The sequence below is a fragment of the Lagenorhynchus albirostris genome, chromosome 4 (genome assembly GCF_949774975.1).
Source record: "Lagenorhynchus albirostris chromosome 4, mLagAlb1.1, whole genome shotgun sequence".
In the NCBI taxonomy this organism is placed as follows: Eukaryota; Metazoa; Chordata; class Mammalia; order Artiodactyla; family Delphinidae; genus Lagenorhynchus; species Lagenorhynchus albirostris.
The window spans coordinates 104774522-104798779 of record NC_083098.1 but is presented as its reverse complement, the minus strand read 5'-3'; the positions used below and the strand labels follow the sequence as shown (position 1 = coordinate 104798779).

Genomic DNA, 24258 nt, shown 5'->3' with positions numbered 1-24258 from the left:
CCTGACTCTTCTGGGGTGAAAACTCAGTTCAAAAAACAGAGGTAACTCTGGTATTTTTTAAGAACTACAATCCCTAGCAGTCTTAAAATGAAAATGGGACCTATCCCACAGGCTGGCCACTTTCTCATGACCTTTTCTTTCTAATGCAACAGGGATGACAACCGTGTCCTCTGTCTGCGGAGGACAGGTGGAGAGGTCAGGTAATTCTCAGGTACTGATGGGGTTGGTTTTAGCCAGAGAACTGACCAATGGAAAATGAGAGAGAGTGGGTGGGGGACAGATTTGAAAGACACAATTAGAAGTAAGTGGAGAATCCCCTGGAAATGAAGGTCTGCTCTCACGTGGAGAGAGATGGTGCAGGATCAGAAGCAGAGGGTGAGGCCCACAGACCAAGAGAGGGAAAAGAGTGAGAAAGAGGGAAAAGGTAAAACTGCATCGCTTGAGAGAAGTTACAAGAAAGGGCGCATTTTTGAAGACATAGTATCTAGAGGGTACCTATGAAGCACCACGAAAATCCCAGGATTTGAAGGATAGTCAAAAGCCTGGTGAGGGTGATGTGACAAGGGCAGCGGAGAAGGAAAACCCACAAGACATCGTGGTGGGGAGAAGGGGCAAGAAATGCTTAAAGACACGTGAGAATTTAAAAGTGGTAAGTGGTCTAGTACTGGGATGAGGAAGTCAGAGTCAGGAAGGAATCAGGCAGAACGGAGCAAATCGAGGAAGAAAACATGGGAGGTGAAGAAAGTTCCCGCCCAGTTTACCCTCTGTGGGGACGCCCTCAGCTGTCAGTTTTGGAGTTCAAAGAAGCCCCCTTCTGAGTGGCCCATTTCCTTTGTCAAGACCCAGAAATGAAAGAAAGGGGTCAAGAGGTCGAGAGAGTTGAGACCAAACCAGGGGCTGAGCCTCCCCCTAAGCTAATGATATGGGAAAGCGAAATCCACTGAGCTGCATTTGTAGTGGCCTTGAGTTAATTACCTGAGTCTTAAAATAAGAGGGGATGCCCATGTCTGCGGGGGGTCGGGGGGCAGTCGAAGGACAGTCTGGAGCCTTAGTGCCAGGAGCTAGTTTCCAGGGGAGCACAGGGTCCCGGTGATGGAGCTGAGAGTCCCTTATATGCCACCAGCACCCGGCTAAGTGATATTTTAATTAAACCTTAAGTGACATATCTCCTGTCTACGACTCTGAAGGCTTTTTCATTCCGGTCCCACTGCAGCACAGACTCTCCATATTCCTTTCTAAGTCCCAGTTTGTCGTGGAAGGTTTCCAGGACAGAGCTCCTCCCCCTCTCCCACCCCGTGTCCCTGCCTTCCCCTCCCCCGCCCCCCACCCGGCCCAGAAGGTCATTGCAGCTCAAAGAGACTTTGCCGTAGGGCCCCTGGACTCGGGGAGACGACAGGCAAAGGCAGGATTTCAGCCTAAAAGGAAAGCGAGACTTACAGGTACCTGACTGGACAGACTCAGGTTGGCGGCTGGCGCCTTCTTCTTGCTGCCCGTGCTGTTGGCGGTGTTCCCAGCGCCGCTGTTGGAGGTGCTGCTGGTGGAATTTTTTCTTTTTCTCCGTTTCGTTGTCGGTTGCCTTGTGGGCTCTGCTGCAACATGAAACATGGAAGGAGGGTCAGTGCCAGGGTGACCACCAGAATACGGGCCCTCCAGGGAAGCCATTTTTTGTAAGTTCAAAAGAGTAGGACTGTTGATATTTTTTCCACTTCTTTTAACTTGATGAAACCTAAAAAAGAAAGCTGCTGATTTATTTGTAGCACACAATGACTGAAACTCTTTTCTTTAGTATCTTGATAAAGTGATTTGTATTTAATTGTTCTTCCTGATGTCATCTACTGTGTGTGTGTCTAGAAGCTCTTAATATGTCTTAGGGTGAGTTACACCACTACTATAGTTTGAACTTAAAATATTATTAACATTATGAATTTGGGGCAAAAAATTTTTTTGTGGTCTACCCTCTTTTTATAACAAAGGGAGGGCTCTGGGACTCCTAGGGAACCTCCAGGGGTTGAGAGAAGTATGAGCCGAGCTCAATTAAGTGAACCAGTGAGTTACAGCAGCACCTACTGGCTAAGTCTCATATTGCAGCCCAGCTCTATCATACGCTGAAATGTTGAAAAATTGGCCAAAAAATTTGTGTGGGTTTTTCCTGTAACATCTTACGGAAAAACCCGAACGAACTTTTGGGCCAACCCGCTACAAAGAAGAGGAAGTGTCCATCCCATCAGCCATTGATGTGGAACTTAGGGATTCCCAAGCTCAGTAGAAATACCCATGCTTTGGATCCTGGTGTCTAAAAGATGCAACTAATTTCAAAATTCCTGGGGAAAAAAATGTCTTAGTATGCTACAGCCAACATATGAATGAAGAGAAGCTAGACCTTTTCCAGAAAGGTCTGTTTAGAAATAGAAAAAAAATATTTTGGACCTGAAGGATGAGGCAACATCTTAATAGAAGTATAGGGACTCATGGAAATGTGTAGTAAAAAGAATATTATTTATTTATTATGTATTATGAGCATGACTCAATATTTTCATATTTTTAATGTTTTCTATGTCATTATTTTACATTCACAGCAACTCTATTAACTATTATAATCTATTAACTATTATAATCTTTGCTTTGAGAATGAAAAATCTTCAGAAACCTGTTCCAGGCAGTTACTAAATGAATTGGAAATGACATGTAAGAGCATCCTTTTTGCTAACCCTATTCTAGATCCAACTCTGATGGAGAGAAGGTAAGCCAGGACCATACTGGAACTAAGTGAGGTAACCCTGGAGCATTTTCTTGAGGCATCTATACTGCTTCTGATGGACAATGGGGAAGATCTCCTTGAAGGTCATTTCAAAGACCACTTAGTCCATCATGTTATCTCTGACTTTTGATGAAGTAGGAGATTATGTTTCTATTTATATAACATACTTTCTTTCATAAATATTTTATCTCTAATGTTTAAAGAGTTTCATCAAAGGGCCTAACATCCCTATCCATAGAGAGTTATGGGTGCTTATTCTGAAGGTTATGGAAACAGGAAACAGAATTGTTCCAGCTCATGGGGCTGGAGGAGAGTTGAGAGGTACATTCTAAAGTAAAGCAAACACCCAGCTTTCCCTGACAGGCATCTTCTTCCTTTGACTTGAATTGAAATCGGCTGCTTTTAAAAAAAAAAATTCGTACTTTTCCATGGAATTTTGGGGAAATACACCTAAATGGTATGTTCTGGGTCACTCCCACTGGCAGTAGGTAGCTGTGGTAATAAGAGTCACGAATTGAAGACATAAAAACTTACTGTGACATAGGGGCCTCCACTGACTAGCTTCAGCTGACTTTGGCAAGTTACTTCTTTAAATCTCAGGCCTATTATATTGAATGGGAATAGCAAGAAATACCTCATAAGGTTGTTGTGAGGATTCAGTAAGAGAATGGAAGGTCTGAGGGGGCTGTGATTTGTGACTATTTTCATGTAGTGTTATACCCACAGTGGCCAGAGCAGTGCCTGGCACCTAGTAGGGGCTCAATAAATACTTGTTGAGTTAATGACTGAATTAATGAATAATATATGAATTATATGTGCACATGTTGTGAAATAGGTGTTCAAAGCATTTAGTGAGCGAAATTTTTTCCTTTGAAGCCTTATTGGTACTGAAAGAAAATAAGGCCAATTTACGCACATTTAACACATTTGACAAATAATGTTCTAAATGTCTACAATTCCTGTAAGATGGGGATGCAACTATTCTACGTAAAATAATGCTCATTTTTCTCAGCCTTCTAAGTATGTACTTGGTTACATCTGCTATATTCACTTTACATAAAACCCCTGGCCAATTACCAGCAGAAGGTGACCATTATATTTTGTGATTCAGAAGGCTATGTGCCTCGTGTTAATAGTTACCCTTTATAAAAATAATTTTTAGCGAATGGATACGTTGTGCTTTTATGATCAGTGAGGCTCGACACATGCCTGGGAGTGAAAATGTACTAGATAGAAGGACAATTAATGATGACTGGAAGCAGTAATTTCAGAACCCCAGCAGGAGACTATAGTATCTAAACTACATTCTAGGGAAGTGAGAGAAATGGAGTCTTTTATGTATTCCTTTCATGATCAGAGAACCCTTTGATATTATATACCTTAAAAAAATAGAGCAAAAATATTTATTTATTTCCTTCCTCCCTTCCTCCTTTCCTTCTTTCCTTCTCTCCTCTATTCCCTCCTATTCTTCCTTTCTTCTTCCTCCCTCCTCCCCTTTCTTTTCATAATTTCTACCATTCTTCAAAGAACAAACAAAATCACAGTAAGCCATGAGCAGCTACCAGTCTTGTCCAGTGGAACAACCACTGGACTGGAAAACAGGAAACCTGGGTTCCGATTTCGGCTTTGTCAATATTTTCTTGGTAACGTTAAATAAATCAATTTCCTCCTGTGAGTTTCAGGTCCTAATCTAGCAAGTGAGGAGACTGTAGAGGATGGTCACTACATCTAAGAAGGATGTTTGCCCTTCACAAAGTCAGTGTCTTTGGGTCCGATATCACGGTCAGGATATCCCTTATAAACTACTTTGCTGATACATTCATGATCACTTCCTTTTCACACGCCTTCATCCCCAGAAGAAGCCTCAGAAAAAGCATGTAGATGGAGAGTGAAGAACGAAGCCGTACCTGGCGGCGCCACCATCCGCTGCCACTTCTGAAACAAGCAGGTCTTCAGGCAGTCTCGTGGACTGAGGTTGTAAGTTTTATGTCTGGACATCAGTTCCTGCATTGGCTCCAGTATTACACACAACTGCAAGGAGTTCAAAGACATCGGTGTTTTACTACTTGATAACATTATTTGCAATAGCTAATTTTAACAGCTGGAATCCAAAAGAAAGTTTAAAGGTACTTCACCCCCAACCCCGGGTTTTGATTTTCTCTGTATAAGTTTGGAGGAAAAGAAATATTACCAACACTTGATAAGGCCCACTTAATTTACCATCATTTATAATATCATATTATAGCTGAGTGTGGTTTATACACACAAACATACACACACACACACACACATCCCCACACATTCTGTACTGACTGTTGGGTGGATATATGTGGTTCTATTCTGAATTGAAATGATTCTCTCTGGTTAAAGAAAAAAGCTCTCTTCCATGGAGCGCAGCGTGCTCTGATTTCCACTCTGGTCTCTGCTGTAGTTCCTGTTTGTATAACCACACACTGTGAGTTACAATGCTAGTTTATGTAGATTATGTGGCAGTGAAAGCCGTCCTTTAAACTTTGGAGAAGAAAGTGGCAACTACAGGTATGTTTTTGATCCTAATTCTTATAAAGGGCCATGATGAACACTATTTTATTTTTATTCATATACTCATTTGTATTTTACACAAGATGAGAATGTCAGTAACATATGCTGACTTTCATTCAGTGTGGGAGCTTTTTCTGGGGTTCTGCACACGGTTGCCCTTCTTCTCTCCCTTAGTTAGATCTTTCAGCTTTACTTTGGTCCAAGACTTCTGATGACAAAGATTAATGAATGAAATAAGAAGGTAAATTCAGTTAGGATTGCCTTGGACTTTTCTGAATTCTTTCTCATTTGGAAGCTTTTCAGAATGCTGCTGCATTGAAAGGGCAAAGACCAAGACTAGGAACAATGCATCCATTGCTGTTTCAGTTACAGCTATACTAACATTGGCAATGCACCTTCCCAAGTGGAAAAACATCATTTTATTATGAAAGGCAGATGTGCAATCCCCATGTTCATGGGGCCATCGTTTTTACTACTCCCTTCCCTTCTGCCATTTCTCACCTGAGTATTTCCCTAGAGTCCACATTCCTTATTGTCCACTGGTTCTCTCTACCTGGAATTCTTTGCTCTCCCTCTTCCCGGCTGATGCCCACTCAGCCTTGAAGGCAAAGTTCCTTCCTCTGTTAGGCCTTTCCCCCCTGGCTCTGCACCTCTCCCTGTGCGGGCTGAGTTGGATGACTCTACAGCTCTCCCAGAGCACACAGCCCTTTCTGCTCTACAAACTTACCATTTACTTTTTGTAACCATCGGCTTCCAAGTCTCTTTTCCACTCAACTTTGAACTCTTTGAATGCTGAGACTATGCCTTTTATCTCTGTGTTCCTAGATTTGGCTCAAATGAATGGATGCATTTAAGGAGTGATTCTTAGAAAGACTGGAGGACCTTTCTATGCCAATGTTCCTCAAAGTCTAAGGAACACTTCCGTCAGAATCAGAAGAGTTGATTATTAAAAATGCAGACTTCCAGACTCTGCCCTTTCTGTTTCACTGAGTCTGGAGGTGGGGTCCTGAATCTGTATTTTAAAAAAGCATTCTCCTATCTAATTCTGATAAATATTACCCAAAATTGAGATCCACTGCAATGCATATGCTGGGCTTTAGAAGAGACAAATATAGAAGCAAGACATGCACAAATCCCCAGGGGTTTCCAGCTCAAATTCCCCTCTCTTCGTACCCCCCCACCTCACTTTTCCACGCCCTTCCTCTCTTCTCAAGCCTAGGCATGATAATCAAAATTGCCTTCATCTAGAAAAATTTCTCAGCCCTTTTTACCTATCAATGATCTAAACTTTGCCAGAACCACAAACCCCATTTAAGGGCCAACTGTAATCTCCTTCCATTTGCAGTTTCTTTGGAAGAAGAGACTAAGATTTCAAAGCCTGAACAACACAGGTACAATGTGAGCCAGAGAGACAAAGCTACTGGACCCTAGTGTATCAGGCTGTAAAGTAATGAGATCTGGGTTAGTTATGATGCATCTTCAATCTTGTCTATCTTCTTGTTTACTTTGGAGTCCTTTTTGAAACCTAAAATGTTAATAAGGAAAACCCTGTGAAAGAGGGAGGGTTACTATGCAATTAAGTCCATATTCCAAGACTGCAAGTGTGTATTCCTCTACTAACAACTCCACACTGGAAATCAAAGTATGTGCAAATTACAGACAACCTCAAGTCTTCCCCTGTCACTCATACCAAATGGAGTGAAGGATTCCACAATCATCTCTACACATAGAGATAAGAATGGATTATCCACCAAAGAAGAACCACTGCTAGCTTCAGACAGGGTCAGAAGATGTTTGCATCTATTATTAAGCTAGGGCAGTAAGAAAAGCTTTCAGAGAAATTCTAAAGACTGGGAAAACTTTTTCTTTTAACTAAAAATGTTATAAAGGTTTTAAAGCCATTTCCTTTTTGTCCATTCCCATTCTTGAGCAATTGACTTACAGTGGCTATAAAATACATGGATGGAGTGGAACAAACATGGACTTAGAAATCAAGAGACCTAGGTCTAGATTTTGAGTCTCTCACCAGATGCATACCCTTGGATGAGCCACTTAGTAATGCTGGGTCTCAGTTTCACCTGTAAAACGATACCCATCTTGTATATTGTTTGGGAAATTTGAGATAATACGTCTTGACACATAAGTTCAACAAACAGATATTATGATTACGTATTAGCAAGCACAGCACAGATTGCAAAACAAACCACATTTCTATGACTTTAAATCAACAAGCATTTATTGAGTTTTCTCCTAAGTGTCAGGCCTATTTGGACCTAGAAAGGATTATCAGCATTTCACATACTAGGAAGTAGGAGAGTTGCGTTTATTGTGAGAACTCACGAGCTCATTTTCTCTTTCTTTTTTCCCCAGGTGCCCTTCCTCTTGGGGTTTTGGGCAACACTTTTACAGGTGCTAATCCTCAGGATTTATCCCTTCCCCTTTCATGTAAAAATATCTTCCCGTTGCTGTAACCCACCCCAAAGGAATTTGCATCTCTGAATGCTAATCAGGAATCCCCAAAGTAATTTTTCTTCCAGTGGAGGGGTACTGGGCTGGAGAGACATCCCGCCCCTTATTCATGTATGCAAATGAGCCTCCAGCTCTGGCGCAGAGATGGTGCCTTTGCTAGGCTGCGTGCTGTAGGTGGCAGAACTAACTCAGACAAGAGCCTGCCTTCTCCCGTAGCAAGCCAGTGCATCTTGGCAACAGCAAAGGCCTGGGGCCTTATGAAAGGAGACCAGAAAAGTTCGGGGGGTAGGTTCCCTCAGTCACTAGCCAAATCCTTCTGGAGCCAGGATTCCTGCTCTCCCTGAGGTCTCAGACCCCCTTGAGAATCTGGTGAAGGCTATGCAGGCTGTCTTCCAAATTTTATACAAAATATCTGGAGGTTTATGAACCCTCTTACACTCCCATCCATTGATTCCAGGTAAAGAGTCCCCTGTTTGTAATATATATGATCCAGGCTACAATATAGATGCCTTTGCCCCCGCCCTACACACACACACACACACACACACACACACCCCTCACTCCAACCTCAAAGGCATATTAATGGAACTGAGCATAATAGCACAGCGTCCTTTGATTTTTAAAGAACGATTTTATCTGTAAAGTTGTGTCTGCTACAAAGTTCCCAGTGGACCAGTCCCTTTGCCTGAAAAGAAAGGCCTCAGACAGTGACATCTGCAACACTGCAGCATCATGAGTGAATTTGGTCTACACCTGCGGGGGGTGTTGGAGGTGTGAAAAGATTTCGATCTAAAATAGAACCGGAGGATAGGAAACAGAGACTCCCAACCTGCCCTCAGAGGAAGGGAACTTAAGAAGTGAGAGACTGATTTCCCATAAGTACTTGATTTAGAGATGATGGAAACTTACTTCCGGACCAGTGAACAGCTGCCATGAATCCGTCCCCATCCTCCAGCCAATGAACTTGCTGCTGGGACTCTGGCTGGACCTCCCTGTCTTTGCACTCCTTGTCCATAAATACAGCCCATCCCTAATCCTCAAGGGACTCACTGGGGCTGGCTCACAGCATGTTTCCTTAATTGCAGTTCCTCCGCTCTTCCTGAATAAACTCAACTTCTGGTCATTTGAGCTTGCCTCAGTTTACCTCTTTATTTGGGTTGCCTGAAGATACCAGGAAGAATCCCAGGGCACTGTGCAAGGTGGCAGGAGCCAGCAAGGCCTGAGACCTCTTTTTGAATAGGAAGCTCCTGCCAGGTCCACTTAGAATCGCAAAGAAAACCACTGCCCATTGCCCATCCTGGCAAAGCTCTGAGGATGCCTTTGGGCAGATTTAGTGAGAGTTTTAGGCCAGGCTTGCTCTCCTTATGCTTCCGACTTCATTTTCTGGGATTCTGGCCCAGCACTGACACTTTGGTATGAAACCAAAACCTATAACCACAATGGTGACTTGCTGAATGAGTGAATGAATGGGTGGATGGATGGATGAATGATTTAACAGATATCTTGGCCAGATTTATAGCAAGGAGTCATTTGCTAGTAGCAGACAAATTGGGCATTGTCCTCTGGGCTTAGAGGTGATGAATTTGTCCATTTGATAAATAACTGATCGCCTCCTCTGTGGAGAATGCTTTGTACATGTGCACATGTATATACCCACTTGCCACATGTTCTGGTTGGGCAGGGACATCTTAGCTCCGTCCCAGGACTTCTGTCTTTGTTCATAGTAACAAAGAACCTGGTAGATCCAGACAGTATGCTATTTTGTTTTGTTTTCAGCTGACAGTTCCCCTGGAGAAATTTGATTCTCCTTAGCTGCACACCCACACCTTTTCTTTTCGCTCATCTCCTGGCCTGAACCCAGGACTGGGTGATGCCTATCAGAGTTGGCTTTGGCCTAAAAAGCTGATGCCTTGGGGTTGGCATTTGGCTAACTCCTAAAGCTGGGTCCTGACCTCCAACATTTAATTCAGTCTTTTCCAGATCATGGATGACATACTCTGAGCTTGAACCACTGACCTACTCTTTGCATATAGGTCTGTCTGTCCAGGGTTACTGTGTCCGTAGCAGCTCATGTTCTTGCCTTGAACATCTTCCCTCTTTCTCAGTCATCTTAGCCGGATATTGGCAAGCTACAGCCAGTGGGCTAAACACGGCCATGCTTATGTATTGTCCAGAGCTCCTATTGTGTTACAATGCCACAGTTGGATAAGTATGACAGAGTCTATATGACCCACAGACTCCCAAAATATTACTATCTGGCCATTCACAGAAAGGTTGCTGACCTCTGTCCTAAACCAATGCTACTCAAAGGAGGCTGTCTGCAAACTATTTGTTATGTGTCCTTGACCGGATAAGAGCTTGAGTTAGAGTATAATTCAGTTCATTGCCTCTTTCATTAAGAAAGTCTTGTGTCAAAAAATAACTCAGATGAACTAAACAATGTGTTCAACAAGGTAGTTGCTTTACATTCCAAAGCAATCTCCTTATTTTGGTGTGGATCACTAAGTGATCCACAGTCTGGCGCTGGTCTGCAAACCATATTTGAGTCATAATAGTATGACCATTAAGGTCCTCCATGGTCCAACTCAGATCTCACATCTGTCTCTGACCATCCCCAACCACAAAGGACTCTTACTTCTGTAGCACTTATTACTAACCTATGTACATCCCGGAGTTAATATTTGCATTGGGAATTTTTCTTTCTTGTGGACTTGTTTCATCTCCTTATCTATAGCAAGCCTTATTTTACTTTTCTCTCTCTCTTATTTAACACGGTATTAGGCATACTCAAATATTTGTTGAGTCATAACTTAATAATCGCTGTGGAGTATCTAAACTATGTTTGTCCCTGGAGTATGCAACTGACATATATCATTAACCCTCACCACCTCCTGGTCCACTTTTAACAGGTGAGAAATCTCAGACTCAAAGCCAGTAAGTCACACAGAGCTGATATTAAAGAGTGTGATTTTTATAATGTAAAGGTTATACAACCATCTGAAGGGCAGAAAAGAGGTTCACAGTCAAGTTTGCCTGACTTCAACCCTGTGCTCCTAACTCCTTACTGCTCTGTTGTCTAACTCTCTGAATATGAATGGCCTAAACCTCTGCTAAGATAACAAGTTCCAAGGCTCTCACTGTCTTTTATATTGTTCCTTGCACATGGTATCCTGCAAGGAACAATATACACAGAGAGGTGTATCTATGCACAGAGAGGTGGGTGATACAGAGGGGTGCAGGCTTTGGAGCCAGATTCATCTGGATACAAACCCAATGGCTAGTCTGCCATTTACCAGCTGTGTGTTCTTGGCCAAGAATTTCAGCCTTGGGACTTCCCTAGTGGCACAGTGGTTAAGAATCCGCCTGCCAATGCAGGGGACACAGGTCCGAGCCCTGGTCCAGGAAGATCCCACATGCCACAGAGCCACTAAGCCTGTGCGCCACAACTACTGAGCCTGTGCTCTGGAGCCCGCAAGCCACAACTACTGATCCCATGTGCCTAGAGCCCGTGCTCTGCAACAAGAGAAGCCACCACAGTGAGAAGCCTGTGCACCGCAATGAAGAGTAGCCCCTGCTCATCGCACCTAGAGAAAGCCCACGTGCAGCACCAAGACCCAATGCAGCCAAAAATATAAATAAATAAATAAATAAATTTATTTAAAAAAAAACGAATTTCAGTCTCTCTGAATCTCAGTTTCCTCATCTGTAAAATGGAGATACTGATATTTACCTCTGAAGATTTGAAACAATATCTGTGAATCCTTAATGCAATGCCTGGACCAAGGTCAGTGCTCAAAAGATGGAAGTTGGTATAATGATAAATACTGGTTGCACCAGTGGTGCAGTTTCCCTGAGCCAACACAGCAATGTGTGATGTGATTGGCTACCTACTCCGGGAAGTTAATCACTTGGTCTCCTTGAGACTTAGGGCGTCTAAATGCTCTAAGGGATGGTCATCAGGCCAATGGTCCAAGGCATTTTAGTAGCTAATGTCTCTGGTAATGATCCATTTTTAGAATTCAGGGATAAATACAAAATGTTCAAATCCATAAACCAGAGTCCTTTCTCTTTTCTTTTTCCCCCAGTAACCTACCCTTCTGGCTAACTCTGAATTAGAAAGGTATCAGAGGATGGGCATGATTATAAACAAGCTCTTATCTAAGGGTGAAGGAGTCTCTCCTAATTAAGAAACACATCACAAAAAGAGATCTTATATTAAAACAACAGAAAAATATAACGTACGGAATCTAAAAGGAAAACAAAACAAAACAAGCGGGTAATTCCCCCAGAAACAGATAAGAATGAATAACAGGCATCCACGTGAGTAAAACCCACTCTGCCTCCGAGGATGAAAAACAGGAGAGGGAAGGAAATGCTTTCCCTGAGAAGCTGTGCAATTCCAAAGCATCAGATTATGATTTGGGTTTATTTCCTGATAGGATTAAAGGTAGATTGATTGTCCAATTCAAAACATCCTCTTTTTTATCTGAAGATTCAACCAGGGGAGACTTTGCCTTTTCTCAATTGTTTTGCAAATTGATTACTCAGGGAAGTTATCACATCCAACCCTGGAGAGTGGCAGCTCTCTCCAGGCTCCAGGAGAGGAGGGGGTATAGTGACAACCACTCAGGACTTGGAGGGACCTTCCTCTTCCAGAGCAAGCAGTCATGCATGCGCGTTTCAATAGCTATGCCTTGATCTCAATTCTGAGGCTGCAAGGAAGGACGCCTGTGCGTGGTCACGGAGGCCGCTGGCTGCTTTTCTGACCCACCCTCAGGAGAGAAGCGTTGGGCGATTTTCCTGAGCTACAGAGCCAAGCTCACGGCTGTTTTCGGCAGCACCAGTCAGGCCCACGAAGAGATGGTTCCAGGCTTCCAATGCTCATTCTCTTTCCTTCGGACCCATGGACTTAATCTCTCTGCCATGTCATTTGGTACGGGCACCCCTTCCACAGTGCTCTGGTCATTTGCCTTCCTACCCTAGACCCACCCCCTCCTCCCAGCTCTGTACTGCAGGGGAGAGACCCCTGCACACTATTTCCCAGCTTTTTTTGCCAACTGGCCTTGGGTGAGCTTTGGCCAGTTGGAGGCACCAGGAAAGACTGGAGGAAAGTGGGTTGAGTTATTTGGCTAGGGTTGCCGTAACAAAGTATCACAAACTGCGTGGCTTAAAACAACAGAAACTTATTTCTTCTCAGTTCTGGAGGCTAGAAGTCTGAAATCAAGGTGCTGGCAGGGCTGTGCTCCCTCTGAAGGCTCTAGGGAAGAAGACTTCCTTGCCTCTCCCAACCTCTGTTGGCCCTGGAGTTCCTTGGTGTTCCTTGGCTTGTGGCTGCATGGCTCCAACCTCTGCTTCCGTCTTCGCATGGTCTTTCCCCCCATGTCACTGCGTCCTCTCCTCTTCTTACAAGGACATTAGTCATTGGATTTCCAAATAAATTCACATCCTCAGGTTGCAGATAAACATGGATTTTTGAGGGACACCACTCACGGTACCACATGGGTAAAGAAAGAAGTAAGGGTACTTCTTGTCCTTTCTGTGGTTCGGATGGCCTCTCCAACAGCTGTCATCAAGGCCCACTATGGTGCCAGCTTCTATCAGGAGGCCTGACAGTAACACCTCGTATGTAGGGGACTTACTGTATCTAAAAAGGTGTGTGGAGGCATCTTGTGTAGGGGTTAAGCATGCAAACTAGTCTCTGGTTTGAATGGCAGCTACTTAGTAGACGAGTGACCTTGGGTGAGTTACTTAAGCTCTTGGTGTTTGAGTTTCTCCATCTGCAAAGTCAGGATAACAATGCTACCTAACTAATTACATTGTTAGGAGAAACAAGAAAATCCGCTTAAAGTACGTACCTGGGTTCTAACATACGGAAATTGCTCTATACATGTTTATTATGATGGGGGGATAATCAGTCTGGGGAGGGGGCAGGTGCTTCTTGGAAGACATTTGGAAATTTGTCAGAACATACCTATTAAAATTTCATGGATGTTCCCTGCCCAATGCACATATATGCACAGCTTAATTATTAGATTTTGGTGATACAATGGTTGTTTAAAATGTTCAGTCATTTTTTTTTCTACTCAAAAAAATTTTTTAACGTCTTTATTGGAGTATAATTGATTTACATTGTTGTGTTAGTTGCTGCTGTGTAACAAAGTGAATCAGCTATACATATACATATATCTCCATATCTCCTCCCTCCTGCATCTCCCTCCCACCCTCCCTATCCCACCCCTCTAGGTGGTCACAAAGCACCAAGCTGATCTCCCTGTGCTATGCGGCTGCTTACTACTAGCTATCTATTTTACATTTGGTAGTGTATATATGTCCATGCCACTCTCTCACTTCATCCCAGCTTACCCTTCCCCCTCCCCGTGTCCTCAATCCACTCTCTACGTCTGAGTCTTTATTCCTGTCCTGCCCCTACGTTCTTCAGAACCATTTTCTTTTTAGATTCTATAGATATGTGTTAGTGTACGGTATTTGTTTTTCTCTTAGATGCTGGAAAAAGGAAATCAAAGTGTAGAAAAGTATAGTAGAAAAAATTAAGCATTTGTCATATAAAATTAAGTCAAGCATAATAAAAATGGTAAATAAAGAAAAAAATGTTCAGTCAACATGCCTTTCCTGTAAATAACTTGATTTTATCACTGAGCCATTGCCACAAGTATCCTATTCATGTGTTCTACCAGTGTCTCTAAATTCTAGGGCATAGTAGCTGGAAATTCCAAAGGAAAAAGGAAACATCTTCCTGGAAATATCCCACAATCATTAACAAATATCTAAGGAGTTCTGTCTGTTCCTAGAGGGTTATGAGCAAATTTCAGGTAAATTTAAAAAATTCTTGTTGAGCAGTTGTTATGCCCTCAGATGAATCCGACACTGAAAATGAAGGTCAGTGGCTCAGAATGACTCTAAGCGCCTCTTTATTGTCTGCCAATGTATTAGATAGGGTTCTCCAGACAAATAGAACCAATAGGATGGACGTATGTATGTATCTTAAGGAACCAGCTCATGTGATTGCAGTGGTTAGCGAGTCTGAAATCCAGAGTTCCCATAGCTGGAATCCCAGGCAGGAGTTAATGTGTCAGTTTTGAGACAGAATTCCCTCTTCTCCAGGAAATCTCAGTTTTGTTATTAAGACCTTCAACTGATTGGATGAAGCTCAGCCCAACAGTACTCTATTTTACTTAAAGTCAGCTGAGGGCTAGACGATAACCAAGGAAAAACCAAATGCAAAATATCTTTACAGCAAAACCTTTGATTAGCCTTTGACTAAATAACTGGTACTATAGATGCTATGAACTGAAAAGTGACAACCCCACCACCAAATTCCTACACTGAAGCCCTAGCCCCCAATGGGACTATACTTGGATATAGAGCTTTAGGAGGTCATTAAGGTTAAATGAGGTCATAAGGGTGGGGTCCTAATCTGATAGATTGGTGGCCTTGTAAGAAGAAGAAGAGACCTCAGAGATCTCTCTCTCTCTCTCCACATGCACACACTGAGGAAAGGCCATGTGAGAATATAGCAAAAGGGCAGTAATCTGCAAGCCAGGAAAAGCACTCTCGCCAGAAATGGAACCCTGCCAGACCTTGATCTTGGACTTTCCAGCTTCTAGGACTGTAAGTAGATTTCTGTTGTTTAAACTACATAGTCTACGGTATTTTGTTAAAGCAGCCTGACTGCCTTAGGTCTGCCTTAAGCCACTGAGAACTATCATAGTTCATGACACTGTAAAGAACTGGAGACCTAGGCTGTGTCCTATTATTTTATTTTTAAAAATATTGCCAAGCACCAACCAATGAGTCTAACCTTTGTGGGTTGAATGACCCCTTGAATCCATGAATATGATTGAATGGAAAACAAAAACAAATAGGCGATCAGACATCAGAAAATGGGTCAGATCTTGCTTCATCCACTTTGTAATTACAGTAACTTGGGTAGCAGGGATGCAATGGTGAAATGGCAGACACAACCTCCCTCCCTTGAAGCTTACTGTCCAGATGGGAGACAGATGATAAACAAGAATTCCAAATGGGCTGGATATTGTAAAGGAGAGGGGCAAGCGATGTCAGGAAACATTGCCAGGAGGAACCGATATTTAAGTTGAGAGCTAAAGAGATGACTTAGAAATCAGCCAAGTGAAAGAGAAGACAGCCAGGACGAAGGTTAGGGTGGACATCTCGGGTAGAGGGAATACATGTGTGAATGCAAGAGAGAACACAGAATGAGAAACCGCAAAATGATGGGATTAGCGTTGACTTGTGTGAGCTACAGCAGAGAGGCAGGCAGTGGTCAGACTCATCAAGGCCTCAGGTTCTGCCCCACAGGAGCCGAGAGGTGCAACTGATGTGGCCAAAAGCATGCTGTGCATGACGAGCCCTCCACAAATGCCACTAAGCTGAACGCCGAACTGCAATACGGTAAATATCATGCTGTTCTTTCAGCCACGTTTCCCGAGCGTGAGGAAAGCCTCATCGACATTTTGACGTGGTTGGTAAAACAAAAGCACCAAATACCCCTAAAGGCAAACACTGGCGGCTCTGTCTCCAAGCAGTGGCAACTGTCCCCGAAGCCGACCGGCGCTGATCGCACCACTGGGGGCATTTACACTGGTCCACGCTGTTCCTTGTTGGAAATAGGTAGTTTTTGTAACACATTGGTTATTTTTCCTGGGGAACTGAGAAACTGTGTAGTTGCAAGGAGGTAATGTTTAAGTACTAGCGTTTATGAATGGGGCCTTACAATCCCAATATTGTGAGTAAGGGAATTTGGATTTGGTCCTTGGGAGCTGTCAGTGACAGTTTTCAAGGAACATGGCTCTCTTGTTCATGCAGTTGTAATCCCTCCCGCACATTAACTGCGTGCTTATGTTTTTCTCCTGCTCTGGTGTAAATACCCACAAGGCTATTAAAGACAGCATTGTGTTCTGGAGTTTAGAGCAGCATCCCCGTGGCCGCTGTCTGGGAGGATTTCTGGGCTCTGGTCAGTATCGGGTATGGACTTCTCTCTCTTGGTCCTGGACACCCAGAGCCCAGCTGCCTTTGGAGTGCCTGCCTGTCTGCTTTCTGGGAGCTTCTGCCAGGCAACAGCCCTCCCTGCCACTCCACTCTGACACAAAGGGAAGGAGGGATTTCTCAATAATGGAGCGCTCAGCTGCCTGACTGCTCCCTGGCCACCTCCATCATTATGCCTGCGGAGCCTTGAATCGGCAGCCATTTCCCTTCCCAGGGATAAAGCAAGATGGGTAGAAAGAGGGATTCATGCTGACAATGGCAATGCCTTATGAAAATGGAGTTGGAAGAGGCAGGGGTCCCCTCACTCACTCATTCACTCACTCAACACACATTTATTGAATACATACTATATGCCCCGTGTTTGCTCTAGGTGCTGGGGATGCTGTAAACAGAAATAGAGAAAAGAAATAAAGTCCTCTTATAGAACTACATTTTAGTGAAGGAGACAGATACACTTCAAAAGCAAAAGATGTATGGTAGTGATGAGTACCAAAGAGAAAAAAGGAAGCGGGGAAAGGAGACATGAAATGGTGGAGTTGGGAGGGTAGAAAATTTGGACACTTTGGCTAAAGTCACTGTGCTAGGAAGAATCATGGCTCTGCAGAGATGTCCATGGCCTAATCCCTTCAATGTGTGAATATGTCAGGTTACATGGCAAAGGGAATTAAAGTTGCTCATCAGCTGATCTTGAGATGGAGAGAGTAGTCTGGGTTATCCAGATGGGTCCAATTTAATTATAAGGGTATTGACAAATGGAAGAAGGAATCAGAAAGGAGAATCAGAAAGATGGCAGCATGAGAGGAACTTGGCCTGACATTGAGGGCTTTGAAGATGGGAGGGGGCCCTGAGCCAAGGAATGTGGGTGGCCTCTAAGACGGTGGAAAAGGCAAGGAAACTGATTTTCCCCTAGAGCCTCTAGAAAGGCACACAGCTCTGCCGACACCTTGATTTGAGCACAGTGATATCCATGTTAGGCTTCTGATCTACAAGGCAACAAATCTGTGGCTTTTTTTTTTTTGCAGTACATGGGCCCCTCACTGCTGTGGCCTCTCCTGTTGTGGATCACTGGCTCCGGACGCGCAGGCTCAGCGGCCATGGCTCATGGGTCCAGCCGCTCTGAGGCATGTGGGATCCTCCCAGACCGGGGCACGAACCCGTGTCCCCTGCGTCGGCAGGCAGACTCTCAACCACTGCACCACCAGGGAAGCCCAATTTGTGGTGTTTTAAGCCACTAAATTCATGGTAATTGTTTTAACAGCAATAGAAAACTAATACAATCACCCAAAGTTGATACCTAAGTAAAGATCTCTAATAAGGTTACGTAGTTAGCAAATAAAAATAGAAGATGCCCAGTTGCATTTGAATTTCAGATAATAAATTATAATCTGTTGAAGTAATAAATAAATATAATAACTTATTCATTATTTATTTGATATTTAAGTTGAACTGGGCATTTTGTATTTTATCTGGCAATCCTCAACTCAGAGGAAGTTAGAAAGTGGGCTCTTTGGGGGAAAAACATTCTAGGCAGAAGGAATAGCAAGGGCAAAGGCCTGGGGGTTTGAGGAAAACCTAGGAAAGAAGTACAGTTGGAGGGGAAAGAACGAGTAGACCAGTAGGCGAAGAATTCAGAGAGGTTGTGAGGAACTGGATCGTGGTGGTCATAAGGATGTTGGTTTGATTTTGAGTGGAGTGGGAAGACACTGGGGGCTTTGGGTAGAGGAGTACCAATGTTTGGAGTCTCCTGAGAAGGAAGAGATGCTGATTATAAGCAATGTGGCGACAGGGTCTGATCTACTTTTGCACTGCCTGGACCTAGATATTTAAGCACACAGGTGCTGGGAGACCAGCAGGCCTTCTAATTGGTAGAACTCAGTGATGTGCCATCTGCCATCAGAACCTGAAAGGTGGGGAGATGAGAGGATTTCAGGAGAACAAAGTGGTTCATGATGAGAAATCTGAAGGCTGTAAGGCCATCTATAAATGACGGAGGAAAGGACAGATGCCTGGGGGCCTCATGAAGGCAAAGACATTATGTATAAAGCCAAATTTCACTGTGGAACTCAAGTGTCTGGGAACTCAGGAAAGAGCGTGTCCTGTCTACCGTCTACTCCAGTTAATTCAGAGCAGCAGAGTCTTAGCCAAGATCCGAGCAGCCATATTTCAACTCTTCAAACACCTCAAAATTCCCTTGAAAAATTTTCAGGAGGGAAGAAAACCATGATTATAAAACTTTTAGTAGCTTGTTAATGAATCCCTCATTACCTCTAATCATGCCTAGCACTCAGTGTTGACTGGGCACTGGGGAGTGGGCTCAGTGGCTTCCATGGATTTTCTCACCCTCCCAGCGCCATTAACCATACAGATACACAGAAGAGGAAAGGGAGACCAGAAAGGTTGAGTAACTGGTCCAAGGTCACACAGCTTTCAGGGACTTATTAGCTTCAACCACCTTGAATTTAGCCCCCACACTGGGTCTGTTACTCCCTCTTAATGTTTTTTTTTTTTTCTCCCTCTTAATTTTTATACTCATGCGTGTGATCACATCCCTGTCACCCTGCATTATAATGAACTGAATATATATCTGCTTCCCTAAAGAAACTGGGATCCTGAGGGCTGCAAGAGTTGTTTATCTATGTCATCAGAAATTGGCAGGTCGTAGGCAGGCAGAAAAACAAATTAGTGTTGATTGAATGAATGAATGAATGGAATATCCTCTTATGAGTCTTAGCTGCAGAAATTTCACTGTCAAAAATGGACGAGGCCAGGTCGCAGGTAGGGCAGGGCCCTGGTTCCTTCATCCTCAGCAGAATCAAGTTAGGCACTGAGGATCCTGCTCCTTTGTTGCTTTTTCTCTGGAGTCACATGGAAACCTAAATATACACCACTTCTAATTTTACTCTGCGTATTTCCCCCCGAGAATATTAAGAGTCTCAAGAGGGATCACAGATGGTAGTTCTTTTTATTTTTTCTTCATCTGTCTACAGTTACGCACATTGGAAGCTTGCCTTCCTCATCTTCCTCCATGTGTTTATTTCATTGTTTTCTTTTCATCTTCTGTTCTTTCAGAGCATCCCTGGTCCCTGAGCCCTTGACAGAAGCTCTGTATACAACGATTGAGAACCTACTCCTGTTCTAGCCATGCAATTGACCCAATAGGCTGAGGCTTCAGCTTCCGTCTTTTTGGTGTGTGTGTGTGTGTGTGTGTGTGTGTGTGTGTGTGTGTGTGTGTGTTTAAGAGAGTTTTATGGTTGACATTTGCCTGACCTTGCCTCTTCTGGCACTGAATCCCTAGATGTGAGGAACAATGTGTTCCCTAGGCCCTCTGAGAGCAGCAGGGAACCTGGGCGGGCATCTTCATTGGAGATGGCAATGCAAATGGCAGAACTAACCTGGGGGCCTTCCAGCAAGACAGGCATGAAAACACAGCCCTAAATTCATTCTAGGCTAAATTCAGGGGGCGTCTGAGACTCTCAGGTTACTTATAAATCAGCAAGCAGCTACCACAAGACTCCTAAGATGATAGACTTTTGAAACCTGGGCTCCTTTTGCACATGTTTACAGCAATGGAGACTGAAGCTCTTGGGGTCCGAGAGACTGCCTGACCCCTCACTGCTGAGCTGGGGTCAGCCGGGAACTGGCGTCCTCCCTCTCCTGGCTCAGGGGCTGTCGTTTCTACCACATTGTGACCCTTGGTAAGGGGTTCCCCTTTCCAAATGGGACATTTGTCCCAGTTGGGTCTAGTCTTGGTCCTTTTAGCTAGCTCTTGGAAAATTCTCACCACCTGTAACTCCCCTCTGGCCTTCGGGCCTTTCTGTCTGGTTCAGAGTGATGTGATGTGGCAAGGACGTGAACATCATTGCTGGCTTTGAGGATGGAGGGACTATGAACCACGAAATAGAGGCATCCTCCGGAAGCTGGGAAGGGCAAGGAAACTGATTTTCCCCTAGAACCTCCGGAAGGAATGATCCCTGCCCACCTCAGCCTGGTCAGACTGGTGTGGACTTCTGACTCCCAGAATGACACAAACAGAGGAAAGAGCATGTGAGGACACAGGGAGAAGACAGACATCTACGTGTCAAGGAGAGAGGCCTCTGAAGCAACCAACTCGGCTGACGCCTTGATCTCCAGCTTTTAGCCTCCAGAACTGTGAGAAAGTCAATTTCTGTTGTGTAAGATTTCCCCCTCCCCCACAAAATTGCAATGTTGTTACATATGGACAAATCTCCACGTGGCCGCTAGTGGAAGTTAAGTTCCCCAAGGGCACACAGCAAGTGGCGGCCAGCTCTCTGTCCCTCTGATCTCAGGAAGAACCGAGCCCCCCAAGTCCCGAAGAGGAGCCAGTTCATTTCTGGTTTAAAACACACATTCCTTCGATGTAAACATGGATGAAACAAGGGTCATCACACACCTCCACTTTTCTGGAATTTTATGCATGATAAAGCTTGTTTGGACGGTCTAGACAACCTTCCCAAAATCACAAGTTCCCACTTATCCTCACAGAGACTCTCCTGAAATTTGTTCTTGAAATTTTTTTTTTTTTTTTTTGCGGTACGCGGGCCTCTCACTGTTGTGGCCTCTCCCGTTGTGGAGCACAGGCTCCGGACGCGCAGGCCCAGCGGCCATGGCTCACGGGCCCAGCCGCTCCGCGGCATGTGGGATCTTCCCGGACCGGGGCACGAACCCGTATCCCCTGCATCGGCAGGCGGACTCTCAACCACTGCGCCACCAGGGAAGCCCTGTTCTTGAATTTTATTCACAACGAATCCTAAAAATGCCATCTACTATTTTGGGGAGTTGCTGTTACTCCTTTTAAACTTCACAACAGCCCTAGGAACTAGGTATTTTTATCCTCATTTTATAGATAAACTTAGAGAGATTTAAGTGACTCACCTTCCATAAACTAACTCATCTTCACAACAATGTTACGGATTTGGACTAGTTATCCCCATTTTCAGAGGCTTTCACCAGGTTTTTAGAGAACTTCAGTGCTTTTCCCCTATTCCATAGCTAGAAAGTACTAGAGCCAGATCTGAGCATAACTCCTTTTAATCCTATACCCAGACAGGATCTCAGCCAATAACAGGTGCTCAGTCAACATCTATTGAAGAAATGGATTATTCCAAAGCCCACATTCTTTCCACTACCCTCTGCTATTGCAAAGTTATCTCTTCCTTTGGCACACGAGGTTGATCAAAAAAGCATCCTGCCAAGGGCGCTTTTCTCAGGCCAGCTGTGGGCGTCTCAGTCCCTCTGTGACCTCCCTGTAACCCTTGGCTCCTAACGGTATCTTTCGGAAGCAGCCTAGGAAATGACAATTTCCTAGTCTCCCATCTCTCTTCACTATCTGGTGTGAAGTTGCAGAATGACATTTCCTTCCTCTTAATTTCTCCAAAAGGCAAACAACACATTATTCAGGAGTTCTGCGTCAAATCCTAACACCTGATGCATCTGATATGCAAACTGTTCACTTTTCCTATTTGTGCAGCAAAGAAACCTTATCGCTCCTTCTGTGCTTCGCGTTTCCATTATGAAATGCGTCCCCTATCACTCTTCACCTGTGTCCTTGGCAGCTCATCAGGTTCACATGGCTTCTCAAACACTATTTGTCTTGTTCAAGTTCTTTGGGGTCCAAAATAAATCATCACTGTGTCATCCAGACTTGCGCATACCACATTGGCCGGGCTTAGTAGACAGATGGACATTTTCAAACCAGGCATGTGGTTTAGGAAAACCTTACTATTGGAATAATTTTTATCTGGGAATCTCCTATCCAAAAGTACCCAAAAGGGAGGCAGTTCTATATCATACAAGGAAATATGCCAACAGATAATTTTTCTGTGGACACTTGGCCGTTCAAACTGATGAGAGAAAGCAGAACAGCATCTAGGGTGAGCACAGCACAATTTTCATTTAGGAATAAAAGGCTCTTGTAAAAGACTGTTTCTAAGGTTTCTTTCTAGTTTAGCATGATCCTCTTGGGCACTAAAAATAAACAGATTATACATAGCTAGGGTTCTGGGGGGGAAAATCAGCTTCCTTTTTTATTCTCCTTTGAAACCTCCCCACTTTCCCTTTTAATTTTTTTTTCTTTTAATTTTCAGTATGCCAAAAATAAGGTTTTCAGGAGCCTAACAAATTATGGATTTCAGGCATCACAATATTTTCTCCAGGCACACAAACACACGCACACACACACACATACACACATTCTTTCATGTTTCTATACCACGGCTAAAGCACAAATGCAGTGTTTTCCACAGAACTGATGCTATTTTTAGACTAAACGGTAGGAAGTCTGCAGCATTAATAAATGGACAAGAAGCACAGAACCCCAGCACATGGTAATATGCCAGTGAGAAAGCTAGCCTGGCCTTTAGCCAATGAACTGTGGTTCGATGCTGCAGCAATGGAAGCAAGAACACCGCTTACAAAGGAATGATTAATAAGCTGACAAACTTCCAGGCATTTATTTCCTATTCTTTAGTGCCAGCTATATGTATACTAGCATATTTTCAACTTTATTAGTAAAGTCTCAAAGCGTGGGACTCAGTGTGTTCATGGAGGGCTTCTTAAATCTGCTGCAAATTATTTGGAGAGGTGAACATTTGATAAACATTGCTTTTTCTCTGTCACCCTAATAGACCATGTCTGTTTATTTGTCTCCGTGACAGCTGGCATTGAACAATACTGTTATGTTTTTCCAAACCCAACACAAGAAGAAATTTTTTTCCGATGGAGGGACTAGCATATGGTGGTAACTGACCCAGGGCCTTTTAGTGTGACTTCCTGGTTCTGGTTTGTTTCAGGGAAGTTCTGTCTCTCACTGTGGCATCTGCTCCCTCTGTGAGTCACTTGGACGTTTCTTGGAGGTCAACCACTTTTGCGGGGAGGGAGCCGGTCAGTAGCCTTCAATCCCCTCTCTGGGATAACCTGATGATATTAGTCATCTGGGAAGATGGTGTAAAATGAGGAACTATGGGCTGGAATGAGGGTGATCAACTTCACCTGGGACAGCCCCAGATTTTAAAACCAGAAGTCCCACATCCCAGGAAATTGCTTGGTCCCATTCAAAATGGGATGGTTGAGTAACAAACCATGACGGAAGAGTAACCAACTTGAGGGAAGGAAGATGGAAGAGTAACCAACTTGAGTGAAGGAAGCCAGGAAGGGGCTTGGGCTTCAGAGTCAGACCCAAGGTTCAAATCCCAGCTGGGCCCTACCAGCTATGTGACCCTTTAACCTTCTCAAGCCTCAGTGTTCTCAAAATGGGGTGAAATGCCTAGTCTTAGGTTGTTATGAGGTTTAAATAAGATATTTAAGTTGTAGAATACAGTGCTCTCCCCCATCCCCATTGCCACATTCATTTCTGAAGTTATAAAACCATCACGTTGGCAAAAATAAAAATAATAACAGCTACCTCACAAATCACGTGAGACAAGGCAAAATCTTGCAGGTGAAAATAT

The 24258-nt window shown here is 43.8% G+C and overlaps 1 protein-coding gene across 8 annotated transcripts in view; it reads right to left on the bottom strand.

Moving 5' to 3' along the window:
• LDB2 (LIM domain binding 2) overlaps positions 1-24258 on the bottom strand; it is a 380726-nt gene that overhangs the window by 5285 nt on the left and 351183 nt on the right. For 3 of the 8 annotated variants that reach the window (XM_060148466.1, XM_060148462.1, XM_060148458.1), the window contains exons 6-7: positions 4666-4789; positions 1438-1589 (exon numbers count right to left, since the gene is read on the bottom strand). In XM_060148466.1, coding sequence (XP_060004449.1) covers positions 1438-1589; positions 4666-4789 — 276 coding nt within the window. The remainder of the gene's footprint in view (positions 1-1437; positions 1590-4665; positions 4790-24258) is intronic. The other 5 variants (XM_060148465.1, XM_060148460.1, XM_060148463.1 and 2 more) reach the window with 3 other exon arrangements.